The 14,635-nt window shown below is 43.1% G+C and overlaps 1 protein-coding gene across 1 annotated transcript in view; it reads left to right on the top strand.

Annotated features, from left to right (window-relative positions):
- The window catches only part of PITPNC1 (phosphatidylinositol transfer protein cytoplasmic 1), a 252,415-nt gene that overhangs the window by 131,654 nt on the left and 106,126 nt on the right, over positions 1 to 14,635 (top strand). Inside the window, exons 3-4 of the mRNA XM_081270313.1 lie at positions 5,192 to 5,280; positions 6,223 to 6,230. Of these exons, the coding sequence (XP_081126439.1) occupies positions 5,192 to 5,280; positions 6,223 to 6,230 (97 nt within the window). The remainder of the gene's footprint in view (positions 1 to 5,191; positions 5,281 to 6,222; positions 6,231 to 14,635) is intronic.

Raw genomic sequence — 14,635 nt, 5'->3', positions numbered from 1 at the left:
TTCTTTGAAAAAAATACTCATGGAGTACCTTTCTAGATGCTGGGGATGCTACAATGAACAGAACAAAGGTCCTTGCCCAGGTGGGACTTGCACTGTAGGTGGGAGTAGCCAAGAGTGCACTACAGCCACAACAGAGAACATTCTAGATTTTACATTATTAATATAATTAGCATATAAGGAGATATATATGTATATACATACATATATATATACATATATATGTATGTATGTATATATAGATAGATAGATAGATATGAAGGTGAGAGTGCTATGGAAGTACTAGAGTGTGTGAAGGGCTTCCTCCTTTCATACCTCTCAGTCCAAGCTATTCTGTTCTGTTACCATCTCAATACTTAAGAACACTCTGCTTCCTCAAGTACTCTCACAGGAAGTTATAGAGATGGAAAGTTTGGGCCTGATTGGGATCTTAGAGGGCACCCAGCTAAGCATTTCCCACCTTGGCTCTGCCTCACCCCTGAAAGATGATGTTGACATGAGTGACTGTTTCCTGGGAGCTCCCCAGCCCGCTGACCACATTACCCTAATGCCATTCAAGCAGAGCCTTCAAAGAATCTGCATGACACAGGCCCCCTTTCCCCAAACCTAACCCAGAGTTTAAGTTGGTGGGGTCTGTGTCCAAGTGCAAGGAACTTTGTTTCTGGGCAGTTCCTGTGGATGAAGCACAGCAGCTCAGCCTCCTGCAGGTGGTAGCTGTGGTCCCGAAACTCTGCTCATCTCCTTATTGCTATATAAACAATTACATGAAGAGCACAAGTGAAAGACCAGCCAGAACCACCATCTAGAAGAGTAAGTGAATGAATTCGAATAGCTGAAGAAAAAATACAGAGACCTCAGAAATCACTGTTCATATAACTGGATAAGGGTCATTGATTATTATCAAATCATTGTCAAATGTCAAATTTCACCTCAAAGAAGAAATGAAAGGTCAGAATATTCCTCCTGGATCAGAGGGAAATGAGGATACAGGGTAGTGGGGTCCCATTTAAAATGAACTCCTGTCATTTGAACATAATCTCAGTGCAGAAAGAGACAGGATTTAGGTTTAGGTATCTGTTTAGGAGAAAATCCCTGGTCCGACTTTTCTGCTGGGAATGTTTAAGTTTCAGATTGCCAGTTAAGACTGTCACAATTCTGACTCCTGTTGAGAAAATGAAATTACATTCCATTTAGACCACATTTAGCCTAATGATGTTCACTACCTCCTGGATCAGGTCCCAAGTGAGCATATACTGCAATGTGAGATTGGATCTGAGGGGAAACTTTGAGACAATCTGGATTGTAAACACCAGAAGCTTATGATGGACCTTTATACTTTATTCCCAGAAGGTCTGAGAAGCAGCTAAACACCTTCAACCTGAGGCCAGTTCAGAACCCACCTTCCCCAGGCCTTCTCGTCTGGTCAGTTGTGATATAGGGAACCTTGGAACTACATGAGAGGAGAAACAGTGTACCAAGTTCCTCAGTCTTGCTTCTGTTGAATTTGGAGCCTGGTAACTATTTGTTATGGTTATCATGGGGGGAGACAAAAATACCCACTATTAAGAACCAGGACTCTAGGGTGACTAAGTGTCCCAATTTGCCTGGGACTGAGTGATCTTCTGGCACATGGGAATTTCAGGGCTAAACCCAGGAAAGTCTCAGGTAAGCCAGGATAAGTTGGCCACCTGGCTGGATTATGTTCTCTTTCATACTAAAGAAAGTAAGAAAACCAAACACTTTGAAGTCTGTCTGAGAGGCATTGACAGAGCCATCTTAGGGGAATATGAAGCAGTTGAATATCTTGTCACAGTAGCATGTGTTCAGATTCTAGAAAAGCTTTAGAATTTAAATGTCTCTAAGTCCCGAGTGTTGGAGAGGTGGCCCATTGGGAAATTTGGTCCTGGCCTGAGCATGGATTAAGGACTTGACTCAAATTTGCCGTCTTTCTAGAAGAGAGGCTTTTGTTTGACACCTGGTAGTGAGTATGAATGACAGGCTTTTTCTTAGAATTGACAGTGTACATCGTGAAAGTGACAGCAACAGTGGGAACTAATTTAATTCCGTTTTCCTTTGCAGGTCTTCATAAATCACTGCTGCAGGGGAAAATAAGTTTTACTTTCTCAGACATAAATGATTCAAATAATGATGTGTTCTGCGGGAAGGGGGACGGAAAGGAGGTCTGTTAGTGGGCTTAGAAATACTGAAATAGCATTGTGTTAGTCAGCTTTTTGTCACTATAACAAATACCTGAGACAATGAACTTATAAAGCGTTCAGATTTATTTTGGCTTACAGTGTTAAAGGTTCTAGTTCATGATCAGGCAGACCTATTGCTTTTAGGCCTCTGTTGGAGGTTTCATGTGACAATATGGGAAAGGGGAGCTCATGGCAGAGCAAACTACTCACCTCATGGCCAGGAAGCAAAAGAGGAAGAGGAAATAGCTGGGGTACCCAAATCCCTTTTGAAAGACATGTCCCTAATGACCCTCCAAAATGTCCAATCACCTCCCAATAGCACCACCCTAGGGACCAAGCCTTTAACACATGGTCCTCCGGGGACCATTTAACATACAAACGTCACAGAACTTGTTGCAAACAAGTGGTCCCAACCTGCTGTACTTGACCCAGTAAATGTCTTATACCAGAAGGGTTTCCTCTCCAGACATACAAAATCCTAGCAGCCATCTTGGCTGGATACTTGTGTTTTTTAGGGCATCTCACTGGAAGAGGTGATTGACAGTAGTTTGGCCTATCCTGCATGAGTTGGTGGATGCACAGCTAAAATGAAGTTTCTAGATTCTGGAGTCATAACTGTTTGCAAATAGGAAAGGTCTCAGCGTGAATGGAAAATTGTCATTGGTTTCATCTTCCTTCCAGAAAATGACTGTTACTTAGGAAAGTGGTTCTGTTGGGAGGCTTTTTAAATGCTAGAGAGAATGAATTATGGAGGGAGAAGGCACCTAGGCCCCCAGAGTGCTACACAGGAGGAGCCTAGTGCATTTGAGGAGAAGTGAAGCAGAGATGGAACCTCTCTGCACAAGAGAATTGTGGGAGCAGACTCTGGGCTTGAAAGAGACATATGCACTTCATCTAAGCTAAAAAAATGGCTTGCTTACTTTGAGAAGAATCTCCAACCCTGTTTCAGTCCATTAAAAGCATATGTGCCCAAGACTCGAATCTGCATCTCCCTACACATTCATTGGCGCATCACTCTGGGGTGTGGGTACAAACAGAAAGGACCCCAGGGGAAGTCTTGCTCAAGACTATTTCCTGCAAGCAAGCCTGTGGGATTTTCCCACTCGATGTCAACCTCAGTTGCCCTCCAAAGTCACTGATGGAATCAGTCATCAGCAAAAGCTATAAAAACCCCTGCCAGGGAGCAGCCCATCCTTTGAGAAGCAGAATATAAGGTAAATGAGCAGTTACTGTGGAGACGATTTTATGGGAGTGAGAAATTCTGCATTAGAGAAGCAAGAAGTGTCAGGTGGATTTTAAAGCAGCTTTGTTGTCTCTTGCAGCCCACCTGAGACCCAGGGCTGTGGGCTGACACTCACTCATCTGTTTCAACCCTGATCAGCAGCCCAGAGCTTTGAGTTAGGTCCAGCCAACCATTGAAAATACACATTTGTCTTTTCAAAAGCTGGGCCTGGCTACTGTCAGAAATAAGAGAAACAATTTGAGAAGACACACAAGGTACACAGTATTTGACAGGCCCTTGTTGTCACTTAGGTTTCACATCCAAGAGGGGTTTGGGATTTGGGGCTCAACTGGTTTGATGTCCTCCCTTTCCTGGTTTTATCAGCTTGGAATTCAGAACTGCTTCTTGATGCTCTTTACTGCCAACATGCAGCCCTAAGGGGCTGAGCATCTACGTCATCTCCCTAGGTCTGATCCACTGTGAGATGTTAGCATCCCAGACATTGCTGTAGGCACTGGAACAGGAAAGAAGCAGAAAAATCCCGGTTATGTTGCTGTGCGGGGAGGGGGATAAAATCATGTAGATTGGTTTAAAAACTAGATTGCCTTATAAGTTTCTTAAATATTATAAGGATGTCTGAGGAATTCTCTGGCCCTGTGCTACACTGTAGGGCTTGCCTCTCAAGGGAAACACAACAGAAGTTAATTAGTCTTGCGTTTATAAAAGACCTTAGGACCTTGTGCCTTTTGAGGATGTGTTTTTGCAAGTGACTGTCCAGGCCCTTGCTCCAAATGAATGACTCTGTTGTTGGATTAATTTCCTGGTGCTGACACAACAAATTTCCACAAACGAAGTGACTTAAAACAATATAAATTTATCCTCTCAGAGTTCTGGGGGCCAGAAGTCTGAAATCGAGGTGATGGAAGTGTTGGAGTGCTTGGGGACTCTGCAGGGCATCTGTTCCATGCCCTCGGCCGGTCTCTGCTGTCTGCAGCAGTCCTTGACGTCCCTAGGCCTGCAGCTGCCCCACTCTGCTTTCTGCTGCCATCTTCACATGGCCTTCCCCTCTGGGTGTCGGAGTCTCAAATTTCCTCCTTCTTTCTCCTATAAGGATTCTAGTAATTAGAGTTTGACTAACCCAATGCAAATTTATTTCATCTTGAGATCCTTAACTTAATTACATCTGCAAAGACCCTGCTTTTATATGAGATCATGGTCACAGTACCAGTTTACTGCATCATTTTGAGGGACACCATTCAACCAACTATAGCCATCAAGTGGTGATGTTTTGTTTTTCTTCATGTCTCCAAGTTTCTCGCCTCTATTGCTTTTGCCCATTTTTGAAAGGCCACTCATACAGGTTGCTGGGTTGAAGCTGGCCTCTGTTTCCCCCACTTTGGGCTTAAACATCCCCGTAGACCACTTTCTCCACAGCACCCTAAGAGACCAAGGCCAGGTTGGCTGACTTCTCCAAACATGGCTCCTCCCAGGCTCCAAACTCTCCAATCAAAGAAGCAGGGTTTACAGCCCTAGGAGCCTCCCTCCTCCAAATGAGGCTATAGCCTCCTGCCTTTATGCATTTTGAGAGAACATGAGTATGCACAGGAAATGCTCAGCCACAGGTAAAAGCGCAGGGATAGGGAAGTGAAGGGCATAGAGAGAAGAGATGCTTGAGAATCCATGATTTCTCTAGCAATTTATCCAGAAAGATCAGTAACGTGGCCAGGTTCTGAACAGGCTCTAATATCTTTTTTTTTTTTTTCTTTCCTCTTAGCAAACTGCCAAGTTGGGCTAGAGCTGTTGTCCCAAAAATATTTTATGTGACAGAGAAGGCTTGGAACTATTATCCCTACACAATTACAGGTAAGTCCTTAGCACAAGCAGTATGCCACATGTGGTAAATGCCAGGACACAGCAGTAGTGGAATTTCACTGAGTTAGAACCGATAATCCATACAGGGCTGGCAGGGGGGCGGGGTTCGGTTAAGCCATTCCATCTTCCTCCCGGGAGTGACTGTAATAAACAGCCATCGACAAGGGAGGTGAAGACCTAGTCCTAGTCTCTTGAGGTTTTATTATTCCTATTTCTCCCTATAATTCATCTCTAAAGTGGTTTATTTTGGCTTGTTTGAATTACAGCCCCACCCCAATTGATTATAATTTGTGTAAAAATTTCTATTGAGTCTTTCTGCTCCCAGTGACTTCCTTTGTTATTGGAATAAAATATGAAAACCTTTAAGATCACTTTCCTCCTAGAGAAGTGCTTATAAACTCTCTGTACTGAATACTGAACCAGAAACCATGCCCCCCCCCCCCGAAATCTAGGTTTGGTTCCTGTTCTTGAATACACCAAATTCCAAGATGCCTTTTGCACATTCTTATAACAAGCTCTTTGTACTGGTTATAAAAGCTACTTTTCCACTTAGAAGATTTCCTTTGTGGTTAATGAAATGCTTTACTGGAATTATTAGTCTTTAATTCTGCTTGTAGAATGCCAACTCTTGGGTTTTTAATTAGCCACAAACCTATAGGCTAATTGAATCTTGTCTTCCTGTTCTTATCTGCCCAGCCACAACCTATTAAAATAGTTTCAGAACAGAAATGGAGACATTAGTATTTATGAAAATCTAATTTTGGGAAGGTTTCTTTACTACATTTTTAATAATTATAGTTCATTTTTAATAATTATTATTATAACTCTGTATTTGTTAGTTCTGTGGTGTATGTTACACATAAATATGGTCTAAATCATTCTTATCTTTTTTTTTTTCCTTTCCCTTTTCTTCAAATGAATATCTGGAATCAGAATACACAGTAAGTATCATTAATTTTTTTTAAAATATCCAATGATCAGTGGAGTAATTGGAACATTCCTTGTATTTGTCTTATCAATGTGATAGTTTTTTTTAAAGGAATAATTCTGAATCAGAAATATTTAAGCAAAGACATGTTACATAGTTTATATGTAATGCAACAATTCGAATGTTCTTATTTGTTCAAGAATGTACCTGGATAGTCACTTTATAATTAACTTTTGAAGTACCTGGATAGTCACTTTGTATAATTAACTTTTGCTTATAATTTTTAAATGACTTGACTGCTTTGTTGGGAATACATTCACTATCATAGAAGAATAGTTTCTAGCAACATGGTATTAAGGGATTTGAGGAATTATTGGGAGGTGGAGCTTTTATATTGGAAAACTTCAAAATGGAAAGATGTATGTGTAAACAGTTACCCTCAGAGATCTGGAGTGGACAGTTTCTGTGGCTTGAAAAATATCTTCCTGCCCTAAGTTTCTCGAGTCATTATATACACTAAAAGAGAAAGAGAGAGACCCCATATTATTGTGTTGTGATATTTTCAAATGGATCATTTTCCCCAGTGGTATACCATCAGGCTGTCATAACAAGAAAATGGTTAATTGAATTGTGATAAAAGGTTTTTTTTTTTTTATTTCAATCCAAACAACCAAAGGAAAGACAGATGGTAAAAGAAACAGAGGGAAATGATTCATCATGCCCTTAGTATGGGCATGGTACCTGGCGCATAGTAGGTGCTCAATAAATCATATGGTCTGACAGAGTGAGTGCATGAATGAATGATAGATACATAGGTTCGGAGGGCTGACAGGTGCTATGGAGTCATCTATACAAATAGTATCAAAGTTTTTCATACATTTAAATTTATTTCATCCAAAGTACTATTGGTAATTATATCCCCTTATACTTAAGTATTAAAATCTTGTCTTTTATGAAATGATAGAATATATATAGTGGTTTTTGCCCAAATTAGGGGACTACTGCTCTCTCTTCCTTTTTTTTCTAAAATTTGGAAAATCCCTCCTTTCTAGAGCAATTAGCAGAAGGCTTCAGTGGCCTGACGTAAGGGTTGGAAAACATTTTCTGTAGAGGGTTATATCATCAACAATTTCTGCAGTGTGGGCCATACAGTTTCTATCATAGCAGCAGCAGCCATAGACAACATGTAAACCACTTGGCATGGTCATGCTCACCCAGGCAGTGGGCCAAGTTTGGCCCCAGGTCTAAGGCAGAGAAGGCTGTCAGCACACTGTCTGTGGCCACAGGCAGCCTGATGCTTCCCTGCATCAGCACCCCCAGATCTGCTGCCTGTAGCCATTGCATAATTGTCAAGAAATAGACTTTGGAATGGGCTGAATCCTGTCTCCAGTGCCATTGGGGGCTGTGTAGATTATCTTTCTTTAAGCCCCCATTTCCTTACTTGTATGTGGGGAAATGCAATAACTATCTCATAAGGAGGATGTAAAGTTACATTACGTAATTCCTTGAAAACTTAGCCTGGTGTTCAATGCATGGTAAATATTCAACACAAGACATCCTTAAAAATGGAATCTCTACGGGAATATAAATGGTGTTAGATTTTTGTCACTGTGACCAAAATACCTCGTAAGAATGTACTATATAAAGGACTGAGGTTCAGGAAAAAGAGTGAATACATGGCTCTGGACAATGCCAAGGCAGTACTCTGGGCCAGCCTCCATTAGTATAAACCTTGGTCACTTCTGAGGACTTCTGAGGGGCTTGTGGTCTTTACTTCTTTCCAACTTCTGTCCCAGAGTATTCTTGTACCTGTAATCAGACTTTCATTTATTTATATTTTTATTGTAGTACTGAGGATTGAACCCTGGGCCTCACACATGCTAGCAAGTGTTCTACCACTGAGCTACATTCCCAGCCCTACTTATTTTATTTTGAGATAGGGTCTCACTAAGTTGCTGAGACTGGCCTCAAACTTATGATCCTCCTGCCTCAGCCTCCCCAGTAGCTGGAATTACAGGCATGTGCCACTGGGTCCAGATAATTAGACTTTTAAAGATAAATAATTTTTTTAAAATTCCTTTTGGAGAAAGTTTGGGATCAAAACAGACAAAGAGGAAGTTAGTTCCAGTTGCACCATCTCATACTCACTCTTTTTTCTGTTGACTCAAAATATTACCTGGCCTCTTTTGTCTGCTTTCTCATAATCCTGCCCCTATTTTTACAACCTCTTTCCCAGTTCAATCGTCTGTGTATTTCCGTCTGAGGTTAACTGTCATTTATTAAGTACCCGTGACATGTAGAACATCATGGCATCATTGAGGAAAGTCCTCCTGCCCCTTGGGGTCACAGTCCAGTGGGAAATAGCTGGACATTCCAGTCAAAGCCTGGGATCATCAGCAAGTCGTGGGGTTTATGGGAACCAAGAGGCTACTCGGCTGGGGGCAGGCTGGCAACAGACCTGTCCACCGGGCTGGACAAGCTCCAGGCTGAGCTGCCAGCAGAGGTCCTGAATGGGGGGCAGAGGAGTAGTTCTGGGGAATCCCGCCAGACAAGCAGAGCCATGTGAAAGCAAGGCCCTGGGCTGAGGCTGAGGCTTTGGGTCTCAGGCACAGGATTCTGGTCCCCAAGGCAGGATGCATCAGTGTTAGGTATGTCATCTAATCACGTGGTGCTGGGAGAGTTGATAAACAGAAATAGAGAATGTTGTTGGTGGGACTGCAAATCAGTATAACCACTCTGGAAAGCGGTATGGAGATTCCTCAAAACACTAGGAATGGAACCACCATGTGCCCCAGGTATCCCACTCCTCAGTTTATACCCAAAGGAGTTAAAATCAGCATGCTACAGTGACACAGCCACATGAGTATTTATAGCAGCTCAATTCACAATAGCTATGCTATGCAACCAACCCAGGTGCCCTTCAACAGATGAATAGATAAAGTGTGGTGTACGTACACAGTGGAATATTATTCAGCCATAAAGAAGAATGACTTTATAACATTGGCCAGTATTGGATGGACCTGGAAATATCATGCTAAGTGAAATAAGCCAATCCCCAAAAGCCAAAGGTTGAATGTTCTCTCTGATATGTGGAAACTAATCCAAAATAAGGGGGAGGGAAGAATAGAAGTTCAGTGGATTAGACAACGGGGAATGGAGGGAAGGAAGGGGGATACGAAAAGGAAAGACATTGGAATGAATCTGACATAACTTTCCTATGTACACATATAAATACTCTCTCCCATGTTTGTGCAGGTGAGGGAAATGCAGTCCCCCTTGTTGAAATGGGCTGACTGAGAAATAAAAGCTAAGAAAAATAGAACGGCGAAAGAACCATAGGATACAGAAAACATTTTTAGAAAGCGGGGGCAGGATGGGCTGGCCAATCTTAGGGATCGAGCTTCCTCACTGATAAAAGCAAAATGGAGCCCACGCTTACTTTATTTGTATCAGGGGACATCAAAGGCAGGGATAAGGTTTTAAGGGCAGAGTCTTGCTTCACCCATCTCAGGTGCTGTGTGGGATCTCTGGCAGAGCTTGAGGGGGAAGTTCACCTGCATCAGGTGGTCAGTCCCTGTGGGGGTGCCACGGGACGTTCCCCTCATTAGGCTACGATGAGCAACATAGTCCACACAGCCCATGGATGGCTCGTGACAGAATACACCACAGTGAACCTCAAAACATGTACATCCACAAGACTGGATCCTAATTAGAATAAGATATATTCCAAGCGTGTACTATATTAAAATGGTTTCTACTGTCATGTATAACAAAAAGAACAAATAAAAAAAATTTAAAAATAGAAAGTGTTTAGCTAAATTTAAATGTCCAGATAAACAGTAATTTTTTTAGCATAAGTATGTACCAAATATTGCACAGGACATAGTTACACTAGAAGACTGTCGTCTTATTTTATCTGGCAACCCGATGGATAAGAGGCAGCCATGTGGCAGAACTAGTCTTAGAGACCCAAGTATAGTAATCACGCTATGAGAATCCGCCGACTCGGGAGGGCCAAGAGAAGAGAAGGGATAGGAACCGTATGAGCCAGGAAGCTGCCCTGCAGTTGGCATGCACAGTAAGTCAGATGCCCTGTGGGAACAACAGGGAGGGGTCTCCTGCCTCGGTTGGGATTGGTTCAGGAAGTGGATTTATGGGGCCGAGTTGGGAGAAGTTAAACCGAATCAGATGAACTCATAACTGTCAGTGTTTCGAGGAAGACCACGGCCACATTAAGTGTCATGGTTGAGGCACAGAGAACTGTAGAAAGGAGAGAAGTGCCATCTGGTGAAGTGTGGTAAGATTCCTTGGAGCAGGAGGCATTTCGGTGACTTGAGGGATTAGCAAAGCCCCACTGCAGACACCTGCCGCCCTTTGTCAGCTCAGGCTGATAGCAAAATACTATAGACTGGGAGCTTAAACTGCGAGACACTTACTTCTCACATTTCTGGAGGCTGGGAGTTCCAGATGGAGGTGCAGGTCAATTTGTTCCTGATGAGGGGTCTCTGCATTCTCACATGGTGAGGAGAGAAGGCAAGCTTTCGGTTTTTTTCTTCTAAGGGTACTAATCCCCTCATCTGAACCTCATTAGCTCCCCCAGGCCCATCTTCGGACACTGTCACACTGGGGGGTCAGGTTCGTTCCGTCCCTAGCATGCCCACTCCAGCCCAGGAGGCAGGTGCTGGATCCTGGCCACCTAAAGGGCAGATCGTGGTGCTTGGAATGTCAGGTCAAGGTCTAGATCCAGTTCTCCTCAGGGACTCCACATTGTTGCTGACTAGTTTGCTTTTATTTTCCATCCCAAATATAGGACAGCTTTTCTTTCCAACTCCCCAGGACTAGGGATCTGGATTTTTCTCTGTCTGCCCCAGGTTTATTCCTTCAGGCTTACAGAGCACATTTTGAAGCTGCGGCCCCCCGACTCAGACTCAGCTGTGTTCTCACACTGCCCACAACAGCCTGGGCTACAGAGCCCACCCTGTGCTCTGAGTACAGGTCTGCACCCAGGATTTATGACAGATGCTTTCAATGGCCTTCATCTTCCTTCCTGTTTTAAGTGCATTTTAATTGAGCTCTTTATCCCCCAATCCTTTAATCCTAAATTCATCTTTTTGATGTCTTTCTCCATCTCCTTATTTCCTGCTCTCCACCCCAAAGAAAAACTTCTCCAATGCCAGATTCACCAGTAGGGTCACTGTGCCCTTCCTTCCTCAGAGAGGCAGCCCCAGGGTTCTGAGAACTCTTGACCAGTGTCTCTGCCAGAGCGCTAGTGTGCCTGCACCTGGGATCACGAGGTCTGCATCTGACTGTCCAGCCTGTTACTTAGACCTGGTACTGCCCCCATTTGTGACAGAACCCAGGCTAGTGAACTTTGTACTTAGGGTCATCTAGGACTTTGACGTTTTCCTCATTATCAAGGCAGAAAAGCTTTTTCATCACCGTGAGTGGTTGTGTGTGTTTAGAATTCTGTGGAAATGCCATTTTGCCAGGAAGTGGAAAAATATCTTTCTTTAACCTGATTAAGGGAAAAATCTCAATCATATAGTAAGCAAAGAAGAACACAAGAACAAGTTTTCCAGAAGACTGACCATTTAACCAGTGTATCAAAACTTGCAGACTCTCCTGAAGTTTGAAAAGGCACAAAGCAAGGTGCCCAAGGAGACTAGCTGCCTTCCAAAGTAATTGTGTTTGTTTTCTACTAGAGCTTAAAAAAAAAAAAAAAAGAAAATTTCTCTTGAAGATGAACATAACTCAGTGGTATCAATTTAGCCTCAGTAGTAACAAAGAAGAAAGGATTTCTTTCTCTTTTGTAGGAATTTGAAGACCCCAGTTATAGTGAGTTGATAACAGTGACCTAGAATGTGTATATACATTGCTTCATGACCACTCCTCTCCATCACATTTTATCCTTTATTAAGAATCCATGGAGAGCTGGGCACGGTGGCACATGCCTGTATACTCTGCAGTTTGGGAGGCTGAGATAGGAGGATCCCAAGTTCAAAGCCAGCGTCAGCAAAAGCAAGCCGCTGAGCAACTCAGTGAGACCCTGTCTCTAAATAAAATACAAAATAGGGCTGGGGATGTTGGTCAGTGGTTCAATGGTTGAGTGCCCCTGAGTTCAATCCCCAGTACCCCCCCCCAAAAAAAAAATTCCATGGAAGCCAGATGCAGTGGAACATGCCTATAATCCCAGCAGCTTAGAAGTCTGAGGCAAGAGGATTGTGAGTTCAAAGCCAGTCTCAGCAACTTAGGAAGGCCCTAAGCAACTCAGCAAGACCCTGTCTCTAAATAAAATATTTTTGAAAAAGGGGCTGGGGATGTGGCTCAGTGGTGAACCATCCCTGGGTTCAATCCCTAATACCAAAAAGGGAAAAAGAAAAAAAAAAAATCCATGGAAGAGGCAAGGACAAACAGGATACACCTTCCCATTAGTTAAAATGGTGACCGTTCCACAGGGAGGGAAGGCCATGAGGAAGAGTCCACTGTTACCCAACATTTTCATTATTTAGACAACACAAGTAGGAAAAGAAAATTGTAAGAGCGCAGGGAGGATGAAATGACTAACGAGAGCCTCAAACAGCATTAAGCTGCCATGAGAGATGGTATTGTTGAGGGCTGGTTTAGACAAGCCTGGGGAAGAGAGCAAAAGCTGTTCACATTTGAGAACCTGTCATCGGTCACCCAGTGTAAACTCAGGTTATCTTCCCAGGAGTGGCAGTAGGGAGCAGTGAACTGTCTTGGGTGGGAATTTCACTTACAATCTGGGCCTCGTGAGCTTCCCCAGTAACCCAAAGAGATATACACCGATGACCTCCGTTCTTCGGCCCTCTCTCTCCCTTCTTAAGCCTCCTCTCCCTGACCTTCCAACCAAAGAGTAGTTGTAGCTACTAAACTGTATTAACTAGGAAATCAGTGATAAGTCCAGGGAAGAATACATTTATTTATCATCCCAGGCTGATTAGAGAACCATCTGGCCATCTCCAAGTGTCCCTTCTGTGGGGCATGGAGATACAAGTTAGCTGATTAGGAAATAACTTGTATCTACATCACAACTAGCTCTAATATCCAATTTTGTACTTGATTTTTGGGACAAGGGAAAGTTTCATTTCCTTAGGAACAGGGCCATATAAGCAGGGACATGTTAGGGAACAGCCCTGCAGTTGAGGGCACTGAAGAGGACCCTCATGGAGAAGATGATAGAGAATTTGGATGGAAGTAAGCTAGAACCATTTATAACTACCATTTATGGTGGTACACAGCCAATTAAGTAAGGGAAGGGACATACAGAGTCAACAGATTTTATTCTTCCAGGGCTTCTCCAAGCCTTTACTAGCTAAAGTGCACTCTGGATCTCCAAAGGGAACTGTGGTATGCAATATTTCCCACATGTATTTATTTATTTATTTAGTTAGTTAGTTAGTTAGTTATAGGTAGACACAATATCTTTATTTCATTTTTATGCAGTGCTGAGGATTGAACCCAGCGCCTTACACGTAGCAGCCAAGCACTCTACCACTGAGCCACAGCCACAGCCCCTCCCACACTTATTTATCCATGAATTTTGAATAAACATGCATAGATTTTGCAAAATCAGCCTTTTAAAATGTACGGGAGTTCCAGAAACATCCCTTAGGACCAGGGCCCACTAAAGAAGCCAATAGACCAATTCTATTTCAGTAAATATTATCCTTTTTTAAATCTTATTTATATGTTACCTGAAGGTTATTATTATTCAAACAACAAAGTTTTTTGAAGAATGCCAACAGTCATGAAAATGTTTTGTTGTTTTAGAATCAGGTGACACAGAACACGTAAGTTCCTTTTCAAGTAAAGTCACTTCTGTTAAGGCGCACCGCAAAGGCAGCAGGGCACTAGGATACAGGGATTTGATGCATTCAGTGATGTTTCTGTGTTAGTCAGTGTTCTGTCACTATAACAAATTACCTGGGGTGATGAGCTTTTTAAGAGAAGAGGTTTATTTTGGCTCACTAGGTTGGAGGTTTCAGTCCGTGGTGATTGGCCCTGTCACTAGACCTGTGGTGAGATAGCACATCATGGCTGGAGTGCATGGGGGCTGAGCAAAGCTGCTAACCTGATGACTGCGATGTAAAAGAGGAAGGAAGAGACCTGGAGCCCTCTCTCTCCTTTGTGGGCACTCCACCCTCCAGTGACCTAAGGTCTTCTCATGAGGCCTCCCCAAAAGGCCACCTACCTCCCAAAAGCCCCACTTTGGGGACCAATCCTTTTAACATGTGAACCTGAAAAGCAGCTTATTCACAGATGTGCCAGGGCCCTTCTGTGGACCTGGAGCTTGTCTCCACAAATCAACACCTGGTGAACCGGAGTTTGGGACAGACAGTTTGTGTGCTCAGGTGACCCCACTTTCATTCTGCTGGCTGTTCCCAAGCACTTCTTTGT

Source organism: Spermophilus citellus (assembly GCF_964194105.1).
Source record: "Spermophilus citellus genome assembly, chromosome: 17".
Lineage (NCBI taxonomy): Eukaryota > Metazoa > Chordata > Mammalia > Rodentia > Sciuridae > Spermophilus > Spermophilus citellus.
Note: the sequence above shows the minus strand (reverse complement) of the source record. Positions and strands in the feature narration are given on the sequence as shown.